This window comes from Arachis ipaensis, chromosome B4 (genome assembly GCF_059453495.1).
Source record: "Arachis ipaensis isolate K30076 ecotype BB chromosome B4, ASM5945349v1, whole genome shotgun sequence".
Taxonomy (NCBI): Eukaryota; Viridiplantae; Streptophyta; class Magnoliopsida; order Fabales; family Fabaceae; genus Arachis; species Arachis ipaensis.
Genome location: NC_142439.1, coordinates 130,890,621 through 130,911,829, shown reverse-complemented (window position 1 = coordinate 130,911,829; position 21,209 = coordinate 130,890,621). Strand labels below are relative to the sequence as shown.

The 21,209-nt window shown below is 35.7% G+C and overlaps 2 protein-coding genes and 1 pseudogene across 2 annotated transcripts; 2 read left to right on the top strand and 1 right to left on the bottom strand.

Annotated features, from left to right (window-relative positions):
• Positions 1–3,215: 3,215 nt before the first annotated feature.
• LOC107634946 (F-box protein At4g00755) lies at positions 3,216–7,803 on the bottom strand. Its single transcript, XM_016338272.3, has 6 exons — positions 7,514–7,803; positions 6,711–6,919; positions 5,147–5,566; positions 4,911–5,050; positions 4,178–4,296; positions 3,216–3,820 (listed from the first exon to the last, which is right to left on the bottom strand). The coding sequence occupies exons 2-6, from the start codon at positions 6,838–6,840 to the stop codon at positions 3,526–3,528; spliced, it is 1,104 nt and encodes a 367-aa protein (XP_016193758.1). The 5' UTR covers positions 6,841–6,919; positions 7,514–7,803; the 3' UTR covers positions 3,216–3,525.
• A 1,647-nt stretch (positions 7,804–9,450) lies between these two features.
• LOC148569232 (uncharacterized) lies at positions 9,451–10,630 on the top strand (annotated as a pseudogene).
• Positions 10,631–16,472: 5,842 nt separating this feature from the next.
• On the top strand, positions 16,473–19,072 carry LOC148569231 (uncharacterized). The gene is made up of 3 exons (XM_088484954.1): positions 16,473–17,088; positions 17,172–18,170; positions 18,249–19,072. Exons 1-3 carry the CDS (start codon positions 16,473–16,475, stop codon positions 19,070–19,072), a joined length of 2,439 nt encoding a protein of 812 aa, XP_088341080.1.
• The last annotated feature ends 2,137 nt before the right edge of the window (positions 19,073–21,209 follow it).

The window sequence follows — 21,209 nt, the reverse complement described above, 5'->3', positions numbered from 1 at the left end:
CTACTTACAGGGACTCGTTGATGGCCAATAACTCAGCTTCAGTAGGAGGAGAAGGGTGAGGATTGTTCGGTTCTTCCGCCATTGACTTCAACCTGCAAAAGAGGATAAATATCGAATAGAAAGAAGGTGATAGTGGGGTTAAGTAAAATAGATCCCATAATGAGCGTCAAATGTTCCAGTATGGTAAACCGGGTTTGAGATATAACTCATTCTGTTCACGAATTGAGCTTGCTTTTGCTTGAGACGGATGAGGTATATGTCGACTTCAAAAGAAACGACGGCGGCAACCACCTACAAAGGCACTCTGACGCTTAAGTCAATAAGAATAGAAGATGAGAATAATGCAATTTAGAGTGAACAGCGTACCTTCTTTTTGGTTTGTTCCTCTCTTTTATAGAGTGAATGTTGTTTCGTTTCGCTGTATAGTGTGGCTAGCTTGCTTGAGCGGATAATAATTTAGTGTATTTGAAAGTGGACTATAACCACCTTCTTTCTTTTCTTCTTTTCTTCACTTGAAAGATAAAAATCCCTTATTTTTCTGTTTTATTTAGCACGTTGTCGATTTAAAACGTTAGTTGGTACGAGATATAACGGATGGATAAGATTTAATTATTAAAAAAATTGTGTTGCATTTTTTGTTTAAAATTTTTTTATAAAATTTTAATTATTATAAATATTCTTAAAACATATTAATTTCTTGAAAATAAATACTTTATATATTTGGCCATTACATAAATTTTTCATAAGACTTTTCGCCTCTCAACCATACATTCTCTTAATATTAACATTAAACAATAGCAATTAATTCAATGTAATATTTAATCTTTAATCATTTAATAATATTAAGTACGAGTATAATAGCATAAATTTTAAAAAAAAGCTCTACAGTAACTAAAATATTTAATCAAATCCAACCAAATTGTTATAATATATTTCATCACTTAATGTGTGCATATTTTTTTTTTCATATGCACTTTTTTTTCTTCTTTTTACTTATACTAGTGCTTTTTTTTTTCTTCTCTTCATTTTTTTCTTATCTTTCTCTTTCGCATCATCGTCACTATCACTTTCTCTTTCTCCACTTTCTTCCTCTTTTCTCATTTGATTTTTTTTCTCTCTTTCTCATTTATTATCATCACCGTCATCATGACTTTTTTATACAAATAAATATATAAAAATAATTATTTTTCTAAATACTTTTAAAAAAATGGTCAGCAAAATAGACAAAGCCATTTCACTAAATGAAAATATACATCAATTTTTTTATAATATCAACAAAATATGTAATGGAGAGCTGACGCTGACGCTGTGACATAAGTAAAATAGAGTCATTAGTCATTTCTCATTTGGCACATATAAAATGGATAATGATAAATAATAATAATAATAATAATAATAATAATAATAATAATAATAATAATATTTAAATTATAATAAAATAAAATATCACTACAAAATATATTGACCTTTTTAATTAAATGTGCAAAAATATGATTACCCATAATATTATTATTATTATTATTATTATTATTATTATTATTATTATTATTATTCACCACTGTTAATATTACTATTCGCCAGGTGAAAAATGACCAACAGCTCCATTTTACGTGCACAAAAGTGTCAGCCGTCTATTACCTATATCGCGGCAGCACGAGAGAATTCGTGTGCATTTCCATTTCGTAAACCACAATAGTTCTACGCATTTTGGTGACCATTTTTCTTCGTGCGTATTTAGAAAAATAATCATTTTTATATATTTATTTGTATAAAAAAGTCTCATCATCATCATTAGCATCTTCTTCTTCTTAATTAAATATCACATAATTAATATAATGATAACAAAAATACATCATTTAATTGTAAATGATACGAAAATTTTTTATGAATGACACCAGAATTTTTGGTGAATGACACATCAAATATATTTAAATGTATTTTAGATTCAAAAGAAAACATCTAATTATTACAAATGGCACAAAAAATGACTAAATCTCTTGTATATTAGTTTAATACCATACAATCAATTCAGTGATAACAAAACACATCATTTAGTTAGAAATAATATAGAAAATGACACAAAAAATCTTTAAAGAATCACAAATCCAAAACCTTAACTCACTCAACCAACAAAATACATTCAAACATATTTTAAAACAAAAAAATATATCAATTTGTTATAAATGACACAGAAATAGCTAAACTTCGTATATATGAACTCAATATTACCCAATTAGGTCAATGATAAGAAAAGTACATCATTTAGTTAGAAATAACATGGTTACAAAATTTTTATGTCATGGTTAAGAAATTTATGTGTCAAAATTAAGAAATTTTTTATATAAGAATTAAAAATTTCAATGCTATTTTTCTGATAAATTCGGCATTTCTTCTTCTTTCGCATTCTTATAATTCATGTTTCACCCTCCTAATAAGAACCTATGTCACAGTTAAAAAAATTTCTAATAAATTTTACACAATTCAAAACTCTCCTTCCTCTTCTCCTCATTTTTCATCATCATCATTATCTTCTTGTTTCAAATTCTTATAATTCTTGTTTCACCCTCTTAACAAGAACCTGTGCCACGGTTAAAAAATTTCAGTGTCAAAATTAAGAAACTTCTTGTGTAACAGTTAAAAAGTTTCAATGCAACTTTCTGATAAATTCTGCATAACTCAAAATTCCTCCTCCTCTTTTTCATTATCATCATCGTTATCATCTTTTCTTGTTCATCTTCTACTTTAGGTTTCACTTTCTTATAATTCTTCTTATTTTATCCTCTCAACAAGAATAAAAACAAGATAAAAATAAATAAATAAATAAACAAAGACGAAGAAGAAATACATAATGCAACAAAATTACTAGAAAGAAGGGGAAGAAAAGATAAAAAAGCAACAACACTACCAAAAATAAAAGAACAACAATAAAAAAAACCACAAAGAAAAAGTGTGACTCACATACTTGTGAGTTTTTTATATTGGATTTGAACCAACTTAGTTATTAACAAATATACTTAAATATGTAGCAAAACCGTAAATTTAAAATGGAAGTTGTAAAGTTAATAATGATAAGATCATCACTTTTTTCTTTTTATCAATCTCTTCAGAAGAAGTGTTTTTTCACTTTTAAAAGGCAATACAGATTTTGTTCCATCAAACTCGTCTTTGGATTTGATCAACTAATGTAACATTGACTTTCATAAGATTTGGAAAGATTTTTAAACCAGAGAGAAGTACTATAAACTTGTACCACTCCCACCACTATATCTACAAAGAAAATTCTGTAATAAAATTAGTTTAAGCAAAGACATAAACCTGTAGCTTCTCAAGTCAGAGCATAAAATATTACACAAAAGGGAAACAGTGGAAAATAAAAAGGGGTTTTCCATGCCACCATAATCATTCTTCAATCTTCACCTATAATATGATTCTTTGCACATCTCCTTATTTGTTATGGCAGGGGATTGTTAGACACAAAAGAAGAAGAAGAAGAAGAAAGAATAGGAGTATTTGTTCCAAGGAGGATCAAAGTGCATATTCTTCTTCAATGTCATCAACTTCATATTCATCTCCATCCCAATCATCTTCCACAACCACCCCTCCCATATGTCCGCGCAGTATAGTCACAATCTGTGGGAAATCTCGCAGTCCCCTCACCATGAAGTTGTCGTACATTCCCGCTGGCTCATTCTCAAACGCCATCAGGGTTTGACCCCTAGCCAGGTGGTCGCTTTTCAACAAGAACCTTCCAGAGGGATCCAGTATTTCAACATTGAATGCTGGAGATAACGAGCACCCCACAACTTGAACATAAGAAACACTGCAATCACATTGTTTACTTCAAGTTAGGAAGTTTACACAACCATAAAAACTATTTAACGGTTATGCTAGTTGCTACTCCCTCGTTTTAAAATAAGTGTCGCTTTCACTTATTAGGTTCATTGAAAAGTTAAAGTATCTAGCTTATCTGGACTCGTTAACTTTTCAATGAACCCAAAACGCGCGACACTTCTTTCAAAACAGAGAGAGTATATAACAAGAATAGCATTAAGTATGCATATGCTATGATTATGATAATTCCAACTTCGGAGTAAAAAATGTTCCACTAGGAAGTCAAATGTGCAACAGTAGATATCGAAGAGATAAAAGAGAAAATGTAATAGTTTAAGGATCGCACCAAATATATAGTAGACCATCCATTTCTTGCCTCTGTACCCTTCCCAAAAGCTCAATCTGCAAGATACCACCAATACAAAGCACAGGTTCCGGAAGCTTGAACTTCTGTAACCGGTTTTCCTGTTCACAAGAAAGAGAAACTGTTATGAATAAGGGCATGTGCTAAAACTTCTATTAGAATTCAATTATAGAAAGTTAGTATTAAAATCTTAAGAAAACTGGGAAAGGAATAGTAACTAGGGAAAAAGAGGGGGTGAAAAGCAACTAGGCTAGCTCTTCCTGTGGCTAACCCACTTTTCTCCCACTCAATTCTTTCTAAAGTACACTTCCGTAACTGTGCATCTAACAGTTCATAGAAGATTATTTATATGACACGTTACACAAGACTAATATGATTTAGAAGTCCATCAGAACTAAAGTTGAACGCTGACAGCACTTAGCAAGCTCATTTGCAGAAAGACGAATGAGGTGTCACACAAGGTCCACAACCTACGAAAAGGGCTACAAGTACAAAGTTATGATTGTTTTGGTAGGGGGAAATCACATAGCAGCTCTAGCTGGAACTCACTCAGCCTTGAGAAACTTATGCTCATTGCTCAATGACATTAACAGTTATCCTCAGGGCAAATCCCGAATCAAATGATTCTTAGTCTTAGAGTCTTACACACATAATCTCATTGTCCAATTTACTTTATATGGAAACTAGCTAAGATTCAAGAACTGAAGTTACATACCTGACTCATTGGAAACACAGGTGATGTGTAGGTCCATACGAAGTTATCATCAGTTGAAGCATCCAACGATGATTTACAATGACCCATTTTAAATCGAACAGATTTTGCCGAATATATAGGTGAACCTATCTGAAAGTGAGCTGCGAAATCATAAATAATCTTGTGAGTAAAGGGGCACATTGAAATTAAGTAAATGGACCAAACACATAGTTTTGAAAACTTCAAGGAGCGCCAACCTTGGAAAGGCTGTATATTAATTTCGGAAATGACACAAATTTGAGAGAGCAACTCATATGTCAGTGTCTCAGGCACCCCAGGATTACTTTGTCCACTACTTGACCAATATGAATATCTCCCAGAGATGTTGTCTCGCGGCTCTAAAGTGTTATCAATGCTCTCTTGAGGGAAATTATCAGTGCTAGATGCACCAATTGTCCTAGCAATGCAGTTCGTGCCAACGTATTCTGTTGAAGCTCTAGCTAAGTAGGCATAGACTCTATGTTCTCTCTCTAGAGCTAGCCATTCCATAGAGCTGCTAGATCCAACCTCTGCATGATCCTTCGCTCCATGTTGATTCAGTTCAACAACACGCTCAAATCTAGATAATTGAGGAAACATTCTCATGCATAGCTGCTTACAGAGACCATTTTCAATAACTGCAAATAATAATATAAGTGGTTAATTAACCAGTGCATTGAATATTTAAATGAATTTTATCCATTGACAATGAGAATCTCAAATGTGACAATAATGCTCTTTAATGATGAATCAAGAAATTCAATTAAATACCTTTCATATAACATTAACATAACAAAGGACTGATAGCTAAAACAATGAATAAATATCCTCCTAAATTAAACAAAGTATGCAGCAAGTGCAAGCAAATTTTAGTCCAAGCAGTTACAGCTGGAGGTGTAAATTTTACTTCAGTCCTTCAAGATATTTATAATATCGTTATCGTTAACCCAAATAACTTAAAGGAGCCTAAAAGGAAAGTGAGTATATCTCTAAGGGGTTCATAAGAAAGGGGATCCCAGCACTTCACTCTATGTTGACAAAGATTCCAGTAAGAACTTGTGCCCAACAAAGAGCATATCACTAGTATATATCTACTTTATTCTTGTCATAATTAATCTTCTAAGTTAACCTCTTTTCAAGTTGAAAGGAAACCATGTTAAGTGCTTACACAAAATTCCTGCACCATTTCAAAAATTAAGCAATACTAGATCAAAGGCAATAATATATAAACAAATAAGTGTTTGTATAGCTGTAGTTTGGCCTCTCTTTCAAAATTACTATCCATGACCTAAAAATGAAGTAATGATGTAAATTATAAACATAATCCAAAAATGATGTAATCTTTACAATAAGGGGGAAGAAAATAGATACACAAGGATGAGATTGATTTAGCAGCAGGAAACTAAACTCCATCATTCTCCAAAATACCATTTAGTGTTTGTATATATACTTGTGGAATGTCTTTCCAAAATGTGGAAAACTAAATTACAAGAAAAGGAAATGGAGAAGATACAAGTTTCCAAAAATATTTCTATCAGAATAGGTCAATGTAGCTTCAAAAGTGCAAAGGTTAGGAATCAATATTAGGTTGGACACTTCTAGAACAAATATAACAGAGCAGATATCATAATTTGGGATGACAAACAATCAAATGCCAAAAAAAATAATGTGAATTTCATAGATGTATTATATATATCTCTCAAGCAACTAACTTTCCACTTCTCATGAAATTGAGGCATCAATTGAAGAACAAAAAGCACACTTTGAACATGTATAACTCACCATAGTGTCTCCAAGACCGTGAGACACAGCTCACGCGAACAAGGTCAGTGGGATCATCGAGACACATCAGTATCTTGAGGGAAGTGTCCAAATCAAGGTAACTGAGAAAATCCACAGAGTACTCCATCATGGACAAGATAGGAGGTGCACAAGCGAGTGAACCAACAAGAAGTCAACAAGCTATCCTTTCAATTTTCAAACCTGAAAAACTGAAATGGCACACAAAGGACAATTCTCAACAGTCAGCATTGTTAACTTCAGAATGAATCAGAAAAACATCCAAATAATTATATTATTCAAGGGAGAAAAATAACGACAATGACAAAACTTATTTCCCGGACTATTTCTTCTGGGTCTAATTTGTTTCTGCTCATGAAAGCTTGCCACAAAAATTAACATGAAATTCACAACCTCAACCAAGAAAAAGGGAAACTTTTACTCTCCTTAATCCTGAGACATATAACACAGAAATGGGGAACAACAACTGGCTGAGAAATTCGCACTAATCAGGAGAATCATTTCATACTATCACCAAAAACGAAGAAATGATTGAATAACTTACAAGGAAGCAAAACCTGATAAAATCAAAGAAATTGAGTAATGGGGCGTGGAATTCAAGCAAATGGGTGTCAAAATCCGTCAAAAATAACAGAAAAAAGGTATAATTTGCAAAAATGAATTAAAAGTAAAAGTAAAAGGAAGAAGGAAAAGATAACGAAAGGGAAGGGGAAAAGGAAGAAAATTGAGTAAACGGGGTGTTGGAAAATGAGGAAAGAAAGAGAAAGAAGATCGAAAAATGTCACCTTTGACGAATATTGAAAGAGGGTGTAGAGAAGGCCGAGGATGAAGAATGAAGAGCGAAACCCTAGAAGTAGAAAGAAGAAGAAGGAGAAAGCAGAGAAGGGGAAAAGAGAGAGAATTAAGAAGAAAGGGACAGAGAGAATGGGATTGATTGTTAAGGGTAAGTTTTTTGTTGGTGGTGGCGATGGTACGAAGAAACGAGTTACGACATACAAAACCATTTCATAATTACACACACACACTATTTGAGAGGAGAAGAGCCATAATAGCTACTCAATCATTTTCATAAAACAAATAAAAAAAAATCATAATAACAACGATAATAAAAAAAAAAATTTCCCTAACCTGTGTCTTTATTGAAAAGCAAAATATTTTTAGTTTTTAATATTTTTGTAATATGTTTATTGAATAAATTTTTTGACCGTAGATAACTTTAACAAGATGCAAAATTCCAATAATAATATAATTTGAATTTAATTTAATTAGAGTTATTAAAACAAATTATATCTTGCAAAGGAAAATAGATAAATTTATCCAATAAAAATATGACTAATTTAAGAGTAGATCGTTTTGACTTGACTCGGATAATTTATAAATTAAGTAGATTATTCGAGTCGAACAAATAAAAATTAATTCGTTGACTACCTTTTAGTTTATAAACAGTTAAAAAAACAATAAACACATAATTTATATTAGCAATGAGTAAATTATTAATTATGCCTCTGAAATTGTAAAACGCTGACAATAATAATCCTAATATTTGTTAAAGACAATTATACCTTTGAAAATTCTAAAAACGCAACAGATCTGTCCAACCGTGAAGTGAGCCCTTCTCCGTTAAATGGAGCTTGGTGATGTGGTATACGAAATTTCAACGTGGCATCCTCGTAAGGCTTTCCGTCCCGTTTCATGTTTACCCTTAATTCATGAAACCTTAATTGTTCAATTCCTAGTAAATGACCAGGCTAACCTTAAATGAAACACTCCATTTAACTATGACCATTTAGGATGCGGGAAACTGAAGAGTTTCTTAGTGTTGGTCTATGTTTCTCTTCGTCTTGTGTATCTCTGCATTCGCGTCTTGAAATTGTTAACATCACATGGAATTTCACGTTTGTCATTGATACTAGGTGAAGAAATCTCCATTGAACAACGAAGGTTTCAGTAAGCATTCATTGTTTCCGTTCTTCTTGTTATCAGTTCGTTGGGGTTTGCATATTGTTTGTGATGAAGTGAAAATTTTTTTTGATGGTTGTCTTGATGTGTTGATTTATCTGATTGTTACTTATTTGATGTTTTTTGTTAGATGGCAACTCATATCACGTTTGTATATCACCATCGGGGTTGGTTAGAGAAGGATGTGGATGGTGTGGTGAGGTATAACGATGGTTTAGTGAGTGTCATAAACATGGTGCATGTTGATACATGTAATCTGTTCCTTGTTGAGGGTTTGTTTCTGGATTTAGGTTATACTAGGTATAATGAAGTTTATTGGTTGGAGTCGGAGATGGATTTAGCTAACGGGCTACTGGTGCTGAGAAGGGATGCCGATGTGGTTAAATTGTGTGATGCTGTACTGAAGAATGAAAACAGGGTCCACTTGTATTTTGAGCATCCTGTTGACGCCGATCCAGAGTTAGTTGATGAAGTTGAGGGACCTCCTTCAGAAGACCAGCAAAATCATGACCAGGATCTCCCACAGCATGATGAACATGGAGGACCAGATGATATAGTAGTAGATGGAACTATTTCAGAAATTCAAGAAACTCATCAAGATGATCCCCCACAGTATGAGGAGCAACAGCAACAGGAGGGTGAATCAGTGTTGAGTAAAGGGGGAATGATCAATTGGAGAAAGATGACGTAGGTATTGATAACGTACCCATTGAAAGTCACGCTGTAACTGTTGAAAATGAGGAACCCAATTTAGGAAATAACCATGAGACACATGTTGAAGGCGAATAGGGGCAATCTCAGTGTCAGGAAGCTGATGGCCGGGGAAGAAAGCGCAGGAAGAAACATGGAAGGCCCCAACCATCTGGTAGAGCGCAACCTGATGCACAGAACAATGGTGACGAACAACCAGGTTAGTACATGTGTTGTATATTTTTGTAGCTTAAAACATGAAATTATTCACAATTGTATTGTTAATGAATTGTAGAGCCTAGGATGAAAATTGCTTACTGTTGGCATTCTATTTTAATTGCCAAAAGTTGTTTGTTATACACTTACCTAATCATATGAATGCGTCACAAGGTCGGAGGCATCATCCAAGACCTCCTCCATCAGGTCAGAAGATCCTGCCTCCCAGGGAGGAGAATCAGGCTCCAAGAGTGGTTGTTTCTAACCAAAATGACCCTGATGCTGGGCCAACTGAATATCAGTACCAGTCTGAGGAGTTGCAGACCCTGCCTGGTTCTGATTCTGAGGATGAAAATCCAGTATTCTCTCAGCACAATCCTGATACAAAGTTTGGCAAAATTAGACTGGAGTTAGGTATGGAATTTGGGACGATGCAGCAGTTTAAGGATGTAGTCCGGAAGTACAGTATTCAAATGGGCAGAGAGGCATTTTTTCTGAAGGTTGAACCACATAGGTGCAGGGTCATCTGTTACAACGAAACATGTCCATGGGAGGTTTAATGTGCAAGGAGAAACCAGCCACCTAGTTACCAAATAAAAATACTGGTTGATGAGCACACATGTCCTAGGAGTAATAGAAGTAGGTCAGTCACTTGTAAATGGGTTTTTGAGGAGTTGATTAGCAAGATTAGGATCTGTCCCAATTTGTCCCAGAAAGAGGCTAGAGATATGTTCAAGGTGGAGTTCGATATATGTGTTGGAGAGAGGATGATGTTTAGGGCAATGAAAAAGGCTAAGGATGTCATTGAGGGCACAGAAAGGGAACAGTATTTGATGTTGAGGACTTATTTGAATGAGCTCCGTAAGGCCAACCCAGGATCCAGTTGCCATATGGGCACAACCCCACAACCGGAAGGGTTGCCTAAGTTTAGAAGTCTTTACATCTGTCTAGATGCCTGCAAAAGGGGATTCAAGCAAGGATGTAGGTCTTTCATATATCTTGATGGAGTATTTTTAAAGGGTTATTTTGGAGGGTAGCTGCTGACTGCCGTTGCTCAAGATGCCAACAATCATCTATTCCCAGTTGCATATGGAGTAGTTAATGCAGAAACAAAAAAAAAAAAAACTGGAAAGAATTCCTTGAATATTTGTTGGCAGATATCGGGGACCATCGGCAATTTGATTGGCACTTCATGTCAGATAAGCAGAAGGTTAGTTTTCAATCTGTGTATTCAATTACTTTATTCAACTAATTACTCAAGCTATGGTATATAATGTCTAACTTACTTAATGACAGGGCCTAATTCCTGCTCTGCAAGAAGTTATGCCAGGGGTTAATCACATGTTTTGTACTATGCATATGTGGAGGAATTTCAACAAGCGTTGGAAAGATCTGGAACTTAAACAATTGCTGTTTCAATGTGCAAGAGCGTTGACTGATCAGGAATTTAATGAAGGTATGACTGCAATAAAGAGGATTAATACATCTGCCTGGAAATACTTGTCTGCATATGAGCAAGAAACTTGGTCAAGGTCAAGATTCTCTACCTGGCCAAAAGTAGATAACATAACAAATAATAATGCGGAATCACTTAATGCACCAATGGTAGGACTAAGAGGCAAGAGCATCATTACCATGCTGGAGGATATTAGATATTACCTGACGAAAACTATGACATTTCACAAAGATGCACTAATGGCCTACACGGGCAAGTTGGCTCTTATCCAGACGAGCAGATTGGAGAAAGAAAAGAAGGAAGAAAATTATTGGGAAGCTCAGTGGGTGGGAGATGATGACCACAATGTGTTTGAAGTAAGTAGGCATGGTCGCACACTTCGGGTCAACACTCAAGAAAGGACTTGCACCTGTAGAAAGTGGCAACTGACAGGCCTGCCGTGCTGTCATGGAGTTGCTGCAATTCAAAGAAAAAATTAAAGGCCAGAAGATTATGCTCACCATTGGCTGACTATGGAGACATATAACAGAACTTACTAATTTCATATCAACGCATTCCCTAGTCAGGAGTATTGGGCTGATACAGAGGGACTGCCATGTCTTCCTCCACCTTATAAGAGGCCAATAGGAAGACCTACAAAAAAAGAGCTCGACATGAATCAGAGAGCCAGAGTGGTAGCCAGTACAAACTTAAGAGGAGTTATGGTAAAACAAGTTGTAAATATTGCAAAAAGGTAAAAAAAAAAAAAATCTAACTTGTTCTATCAATCTTGCTGTTGAGTATTGTCATATATTGATGGTTGGAATGATGTTGTCTTCGTAGGTTGGGCACAACTCCAAAACCTGTCCTGATAAGAAGACCCATGTGGCATCTAAGAAAGATGCAAACGCACAGCAAGCACCTCCAGCAACTCAAGAAAATTTGCCACATATGAATTTAGAGGACATGTCAGACTCAGAGCAGGAGAGGTTTTGGGAGAAGACCATGGATGCAGTTGAAGAGGAGCTCACACAAGGCCACCCACATTCTGAAGCTGATGAAGAGGTAGTACATATATCAATCAATACTGAGGTAGTAACTTGACAAGTGGAACTTATAGTTATTTTTTTGTAGGCCAATCTCAACATATCTGGTTCAACAAGTCAGTCTGCTGGAAGGAGAGCTCCTAGTACCAACCTTGGGAGGAGAGCAACCAGATTTAGGAAAGGTGCTACATCAACTCCTAAAACTCCTTCCAATACTGCTGCTGCCGCTGCTGCTTCTTCTAGAAGGGAAGGAATCAGGGTAAAGATGCCTATTATGAGGCCCCCATCAGCTCCAAGTCCAGCAGCCACTCCAAGGCCCACAGTTCCAAGTCCAGCAGCCACTACAAGGCCCATAGCTCCAAGTCCAACAGCCACTCCAAGGCCCAACCCACCATTTAGGCCCCCCACAAATACGGTCCATTGGACCTACTTCAACTGTTATCCCTGGTTTAGGAGTTGCAAACACCACAAGGACTCCAGTGGTGTCAAATGAAACCATGAATGGAGCTAGTAAAGCAACAACTTCTAGGTTCTCTAAGTTCATGCCAAATCAGTCTGGTTGAAGGAGACTTGGATCTTTGATTAGTTCTTCTTTTGGGTTATAAGTTGAAGTTTAGTTGTAATACTTTTTCTACTTTTTTAGTTATATGTTGATATTAGCATTCATGGTTATTGGCATTTGCTGCACAATTTAAGTCTTTTGGTGTTTGATATTAAGACTAATTAGCGAGTATTCAGTATTTTGGTTGGAACAATATGTGTTAATGCTAAATGTTATGCAAACCAAATATTTTGGTATTATTCGTGTTCCTTTGGCAGTGTTTCATTTCTTAAACCCATCTCAAATTAGTTAACATATATGAGTTGCCCATTTTTATTTATTTGTATTCACTCCATTCATGTTCTTATCAGTATTCAATTGAGTGTAACACACAAATCTAATTCATTAACAAGCAACAAAAATAGCTACAATAATATCAACATAAATTCCACAAGACAATAACACATAACATCCATTATTATAAACTGTCCTCCATGCATCCCTTCTCCTATCTAACCAAACAAATCACACTCAAAATCAAACTCAGTACAATTCCACACAGAATGATGCATAGAAACAATTCAACTCTCTTCATGTGCTCCCTCATCATCTTTCCATCTCTGTGTATGGTCTCTGTCTCAAGACTGGTAAATCTCCCTTTCAAGACTCCACATTTATTGCATACTAGTGTTCCATTATTCGAGATTTCCTCCAGCCCAACAGATTTCTCGTTGGTTTCGTCCATCCACTAAAAATAACGACACCCAGTGTTCTTCGTCTGCCCAGCACAAAAGCCATTCATCAAGCTCAACTCTCAATAGGGAATGGGGACAGATTCACCAGAAAATTCATACATACCTTCCACAGAGGACACCTGAAAAATCATCTCCCTGGGTTTCTCCTCGTCTTCGACTTCAACGCCACCACCTGAAGACGGCAGAAGCATGTCCCGTCATATGGCTTGCTCCCGTGTTCATCGAGCCCTTCAAAGTTACTATTTTCCACTGACTGTGTCCTTCAATTATTATTGGACATGCCTCTGCTTCCACCATACATGATAGTAGTTAAGATTTATGTTTGTGATGAATGGGGTAAAACATTCTCTCACATTCCATATAAAGGAGAAATGGGACAGAAGACCTTATGAGGATGCCACGTTGAAATTCTGTTTGTCACATTACCAAGCTCCGTTTAACGGAGAAGAGCTCACTTCACGGTTGGGCAGATTTGTTGCATTTTTAGAATTTTTAAGAATATAATTGTCTTTAACAAATATTAGAGTTATTATTGTTAGCGTTTTATAATTTCGGGGACATAATTGGTAATTAACTCTATTAGCAATAGTAGACATACTAAATTAGAAAATGATTATACTAGCTACTTTAACAATCCAAATCCCCAATGGAAGTTAATGAGTTATATTTACATTATTCTTGTAATTATTGTAATTTGTTAATTACACTCTTAGATGTTAGTTAGTTTTGTATATGTGAAATGCACAAGTAAATTATGAAACTTGTGTATAAATATCTACGTGAAATATTAAAATTATCTAGTATTTATTCTTAAGTAAAGTTTTTAAACAAATTATAAGAGGGGGAGGGGGAAGACCAATACATTTATTGAACCAGAATAAGTTGATATTATTTGGCTCTTTAAAAACGCATATCAACTTAAATTTTGACAGCTCTATCTTTAATTTTGTATTTAAATTATTTATTGGATAATATATATATATATTTTTTTGAAAATTTTTAAAATTTTAAATTATTTGATTTTATTTTGTCTTCGAGTGTTTAAAATATGTTTCAGTAATTCTATTTACTAATGCTTTGATTTAACATCCTATAAAAAAAAAAAAGGAAGGAAAGAAATTATTTCTCCAATAAACTAACATAGTTATCTCATCATATCATTGCATTGCGAGGTTTACAAGTTCTACTTCTGTCTTTTCCCCTTATATTACCATAGCATGGCTATTGGCTAATGGAAGATAAATTATCTCTTTGTAATCAATATAGAGTTTTTTTTTTTTTTATTGAAAAGTAACAACGAATAAGAGAAAATAAAAAATAAAAAATTACTTAAGAAGCAAGACAATCTCACTAAGTGTTACTTTAAAAATTTTTTTAAGGCAACGAACTTCACTTGATAAGTATCAGTCCTTATCATCATTTTTACCATGATATTTGCTATTTTATTGACATCTTTTAAGATCAATCAAAGATTAATACGTTATTTCTAAAATATAATGTTCCAGATTTTCAGTACAAAAAAATCAATATAACTAGAATTATTCTGAAAATTATTAACAAGAGTAAAGACATTCACATAATCTGTTTCATAAATAATATCTCTTTGTCCTAAATTTTAAACTAAAAAATATCTTCTCCAAATAACAAACAACTCTCTTTAAAGAATATTACGACTCTCAATTGTTCCCAAACAGTCGCGTTGCTAACTTCTATTTCAATCTATGCTAACACAGGCAAAACTAACACGATCATTAATACCAGGATAACTTGCATCACAATTAATCTTAAAAGTACCCACCAAAGGAGGAATCTATGAGCCACTAATAATAGAGGGAATAAAAACTCGTTACAACTCAAAAATATTCTGAAACTCCTTTTCCAAAACCAAAGCCATACTACTAGTCACCTTATTCAGAGGTCAAGACTCGTGTGGATAAAAAATCTCATTATTCCTGGAATGCCAAATCCATCATAGACTAGAAAAGAATCTAAAAAGGCACTTTTTGCTATGAAGCAAGAATCAATTCATTAAATTCAGATGTTGATAAGCTAAAAAAAAAAATTCAGATGTTGATACAAAATTTTCAAAGCCTGCTAAATTAGTTGAGCTTTTAGACAATTCCAAATACAATGAACAACTGATTCCTGATCAGAAAAATATTGTGGACAGCTGTCCGTTGGTGAGATGCCCCTCTTGAAACAAAAAGCAGCAGTAGACAGAGCCTCCTTAAGACAAAATCAGGCTAAGAATTTATGTTTTTTCAGAACAAACTAACGCCAAAACCAAAGTCAATTCTCCTGGTCCTCCCAATCAAACTTCTTCTTACTAAGCCACAAGTAACCACTACGAGAATCATAAACCTTTGACGTCGTACCAGACTAAAATCATCCTATCACTGAATCTGCTTGTACATCCGGATTATAGGAAAGAATATTGCCTTGCAAAAATTAGTTTAGAGGATAATAGATATTCTAAAGGTATCACTGTCTAGATGACCAAAGATTCAAAATCTGAACATCTAAATAAAAAATGTGAACATAATTCATCTTATAATAAAGGCTGATTTTTTCCAATATGGAAACAAGTAACGTGATGTTCAATGAAATGGAAGAGTGGAAAGAAATTATACTGGTATGGTGTCAGAGAAAAAACGTAAGCTACGTTTTATCTTTATTTTTTTTTCCTTTTTTTTTGTTCAGCAATTTAGATAAACGCAGCTTGCGTTTTATTGTTTTAATGGTTTTCAAATTTTTTTTAAATTTTGATTGAGCTCAAACGCAACTTGCGTTTTATGAGGGCAGTACGTTATATTTATTTTTTGAAATAATAAAACGCAGCTTGCGTTTTTTTAGTTTTGCAGGCTTTTTTTTCGAACAAATAAAACGCAAGTTGCGTTTTTTGTGCGTCAGAAATTTTTTTCTGAAAAGCCAAAAACGCAGGATCCGTTTGTTAAAAAAAAATATATTTTAAGCAGGAACCCAGCCTATAAATACGAAGCAAGATTCATTCAAAATACTTCATTCCACTTCTACTCCTCCTTTTCTTCTTGCTTTCATATATGTAACAGTGCTGAATTTTTTTGGTGTAAAAAAAATCGAGTTATGGAAGGTACTGCAAATTTGCGAGTGTATTATAACGGTGATATTATACCAAATACACACGAAGGAGTGAGTTTTCTTTGTCAATGTCCGTTGTCATTTGTTATACCGTGCCCGATGAGTTTTGTAGAGTTACAAAATGGTCTTTGTGATAACATACAAAATCACATTTCGAAAAGGGTGAGCAATATTTTATACAGGAATCCTGTACAAGTATTTGGTGGGCTGATACAGTTTCAAATAATGCCCATCACGGATGACGCCAGCATGCAGCAAATGTTCTGTATTTATCAACAAACCCGATTTCACGTGCCGATGATAGAGCTGTACGTTGAGTTCGAACAACATTCGAGCCTGGACGTGGCCGGCGAGGAGGTCGATGTTGATGAGTGCAGGGACCTAGATTGGGAAGAAGATAACAACGATAGTGAAGAGGAGTTCGAAGCCAACTATGAAGTTGATGACGAAAACGATGACGGAGACTTGGCAGGCAATCCGGTGATGCAGAATGAAGCGGCCTCGATTGTAAGCCGGCAGCCGTTTGGTGTTCCATCTTTTATGCGGACTCTGGATCTTGAAGCCATGCATGCCCCGGAATTTCCTGAGTATGCAAATAACGGTATGTTATGATTATTAATTCAAGTTACCATTAGTGTGCATTTTATTTGCCTTGTCTATGTAACGGTGGTGCGCATGTTGTAGGTGAAGGCAACGTTGCGGCGGAAGATGGTGAGTTTAGTGTCGGAATGGAATTTGGCTCTAGAGAGTCGGTGATATCTACAATCAAAAGCTACACTATCTCTAGAGGAGTTGATTACACTGTGTATGAGTCTGAGCCGCAGACATTCTATGCGAAATGCAAGGGTTATGGTGCCGGGTGCGACTGGCTTATCCGAGCTAGCTTGATTCGAAAGAAAGCTTGTTGGGAGATCAGGAGATACAATGGCAAACACACGTGCACCATGGGCACGATCTCACAAGATCATGCCAAGTTGGACTCAGACACAATTGCAGATGCCATTAGGCCGTTGGTCGAATCAGACCCGTCGATAAAGGTGAAGTCTATTATTGCAGAAGTTCAATCCAGGTTCAACTACACTGTTAGTTACCGCAAGGCTTGGTTGGCAAAGCAGAAATCCGTCGCAAAAGTTTTCGGTGATTGGGAAGTTTCTTACCAGACTCTGCCTGTATGGTTGAAAGCAATGACTGCAAAGATGCCGAGGTCTCGTGTCCAGATAAAGACGCTCCCCGTTTACCGTGAGAGTGAGGAGGTTCAAGGTGTAAGAGTTTTGCATCGCGTTTTTTGGAGTTTCTATCCATGTATAGTAGCCTTCCGACATTGCAAGCCACTGGTGCAGGTTGATGGCACACACCTGTATGGAAAATATAAAGGTGCACTTCTAGTTGCCGTTGCACAAGATGGGAATCAAAACATTGTACCTGTTGCATTTGCAATAGTCGAGGGTGAGACGGCAGACGCGTGGGAGTTTTTCCTAACCAACTTGCGGAGATATGTTGTTACCATTGATGGCGTCGGCATTATTTCTGACCGCCATAACTCCATTGACGCAGCAATAGCTCGCAGTAACGGTGCATGGTCACCACCAAGAGCGTGGCACATGTTCTGCATCAGGCACATCGGGTCCAACTTCTTAAGGAGGTTTAAGGCTCCGTATTTGCATAAACTTGTGGTTAACACAGGTATTTGATTTTGCTGATATGATTCTATTCACAATAAATTTGTGGCATTTGCTTATAATTAAATGGTTTGTATAACAGGATATTCGAGGACGGAACAGGAGTACAACAAGAACTACCAAAGGCTTCAAGAGCGGGGTGAGGTGTACACGCAATGGTGTGATGAGATCGGTGTTGAGAGATGGGTGTTGGCATTCGACGGGGGTCATCGTTGGGGACATATGACGACAAACTTGGTAGAGTGCATAAATTCTGTCCTGAAGGGTGCACGCAACCTTCCCGTGACTGCGATTGTTAGGTCTACTTTCTATCGGCTAAACGAGTTGTTCACTCGGAAGAGCGCCGAGGCTCATGAGCGTGTCCGCACTGGATTCACGTACTCAGAATTTGCCACCAAAAGAGTAGAAGAAAATTTTCGACGTGCAGGAAGCATTGTGGTCAATCGGTTCGACAGGCGCAACGAGGTGTTTGAGGTTCGTGAAATGGCAGATGGTTCCATTTACACTGTTAATCTCGCACAACGACACTGCGACTGTGGCCATTTCCAAGTCGAGCGACTTCCATGTCGCCACGTCCTTGCATGTTGCGCTAACCAGCGTCTTGATTGGCAAGTATATGTGCATGACGTGTACAAGATGTCCGAAATTTGCAAGGTCTATAGAGGCGAGTTTGTCCCGATGGGTGACCCGTCTACGTGGGCTCCGTATGAAGGAGCGAAGGTGATCGCGAACTGGACATTGAGGCGCGCAACCAAAGGAAGACCCAAATCAACCCGCTACTTGAATGAGATGGATTCGCGGGACATGCGTGGTCCTCGGCGGTGCACTACATGTGGTAAGGAGGGACATAGCCGGAGCCGATGTCCACAGCGCGCAGGTCCAAGCTCTGCCGGGGGTCAATCGTGATTAAGCCTTTTGCATGTTAACGCAGTTTAAACTAGTCAGTAACTTTGTATGTAACTTTTTATGACCTATTTAACTTTCCATGAAACTTTTTTTGTGCCTTCATTACTTAGTTCCAACTAGTGTGTAAGCTTTTTTATGTTTTTGTGCCTTTTATTTATGTCTTTGTGCATTTTATTTATATATGCATTAAATAATAACTACGAATGTAGTTAAATTGTGCAACACACGTAACTGAAACAAAAATATACTATACAAATCTAAGTACATAGTAATAGATACAATGACTAATAGAAATATCTAAACATACTATACGATCTACATAAATTGAAACAGACTGAACTAAAAAGCAACAACCTACTTCCTGGGCGCCTTCTTCGCATACTGCGATGGGGTGTATTTGTCTGGGGGCGCAATCTGTGTCCGTAAATTATACCGATGACCTTGAGATATACTGGCGTCACCAACACCGACATCTGGCATGCTGGCACCACCAGCGTCGACATAACCGGAACTACTCATACCCGGAGCACTATAACCACCATAATAACTAGTCTTATTATTATTATTACTACTACTAATATAAATAATAATAGTAATAACAATAATAATAATAATATTGCAACTATCAGTAATAACAATACCGATAATAATAATAAAAATAACAATAAAATAGTCCAAATAAAATCAAATAAAATAAAAATAAATATATTTATTTATCATGAATTAAAAAAAAAACACTTACTAATTGAGGGTGATCCAAATACTCAATAATATGTTCTTCAGGTAACGTAAAATTACGAACCATTTTTTTTTTATGAACTAACTAAATTCCTAAATCTTCTACTCTTCTTCTACTTCCTTCCCTTTCTCTAACTACACAGCGCACCAGCCTCCCCTATTTTCTGCACAATGGAACCCACCTCACCTTTTTTTTTTGCCCCTCTTTGTTGCCTCAGCGCACCATCCTCCCCTCTTTCCCACACAATGGAACCCACCTCAACCTTTTTTTTGTCCCTCTTTGTTGCCTCTCCTCCTGCGTTTTTTTTATAAGTGCACGTTCAACATCTCCACTCGAAACGTGTCATGCATGCAACATAGCTTGCTGACAATCGCAACCTGCGATTAATTTCTGCCCGCTGACAAACGCAACCTGCGTTTGTTGAGTTCCAAGCGGTCAACACACAGCAGGTGCCTGTCTCCATGCAGGGAGCTACGACAGGTTGCGAAACTTGACTGTCCAACACTGACAAACGTAACCTGCGTTTTTTGGTTCCTGGCAGTGGCAGATCCACATCTCAGGATTACACGCCATGCACCCATTAAGCTGCATATCACCATTTTTCTATCTATTAAAAAAATAATTTCTGTATAATAAAACTGCCACTCTTTTCTCCAATTAAAAAATCAAAAAGTTCTTGTTTAAATCACCAATATACCAAATAAAATTATCCTTCAAGAGATCTCAAATGTTATATATACTCTTCCAAACGTAAATATAAGAGCCCAAATTTTACCTATATTCTTGTAATCAAGAGTTTAATATCAAGTAGTAGAATAACAAAATATTAATGGACATAAATATTAGATAGATAAATTATTTTTAAATAAAATTTAATTAATTTCTCTTTTTTATGTTTTTTTAATTGATTTTTATTATACCAATAAACTATTAAACTAACATAACTAAATTTAATTATCAAAAAGTGTAATATGACCTAAATGGACAATGGAAATTATCATGGGACGAGTGAATGTAACAATAAATGTTTTATCTTTTTATGATTTGTGTCGTCTTTTTTTTTTTTTTTTTGGGACTCGTACGATTGGGGTCTTCAATTTGATCCATTGGGGACTGGGGACAAATATTGACTAGGCTTTTCCGAAATTTTGTTGGCTACGGAAAGGTGTTATGTAACATAGCATTAATATGTGGCCATTTTTGCCAATCTATCCTAGAACCTATTTCACAAAAGTCCAAGTGATTGAGTTGGAGAATTATATAACAATTGACTTCATCATGGGCTTACTGTACTACCCTGTTTAATTTGGGTTGAATAGTTAGGACCAAAAACTTAAGTTAGATTGATCTAGTAAAAAGAAAAAAAACTTAGATATAGTTTTGAATTGATGTAATATC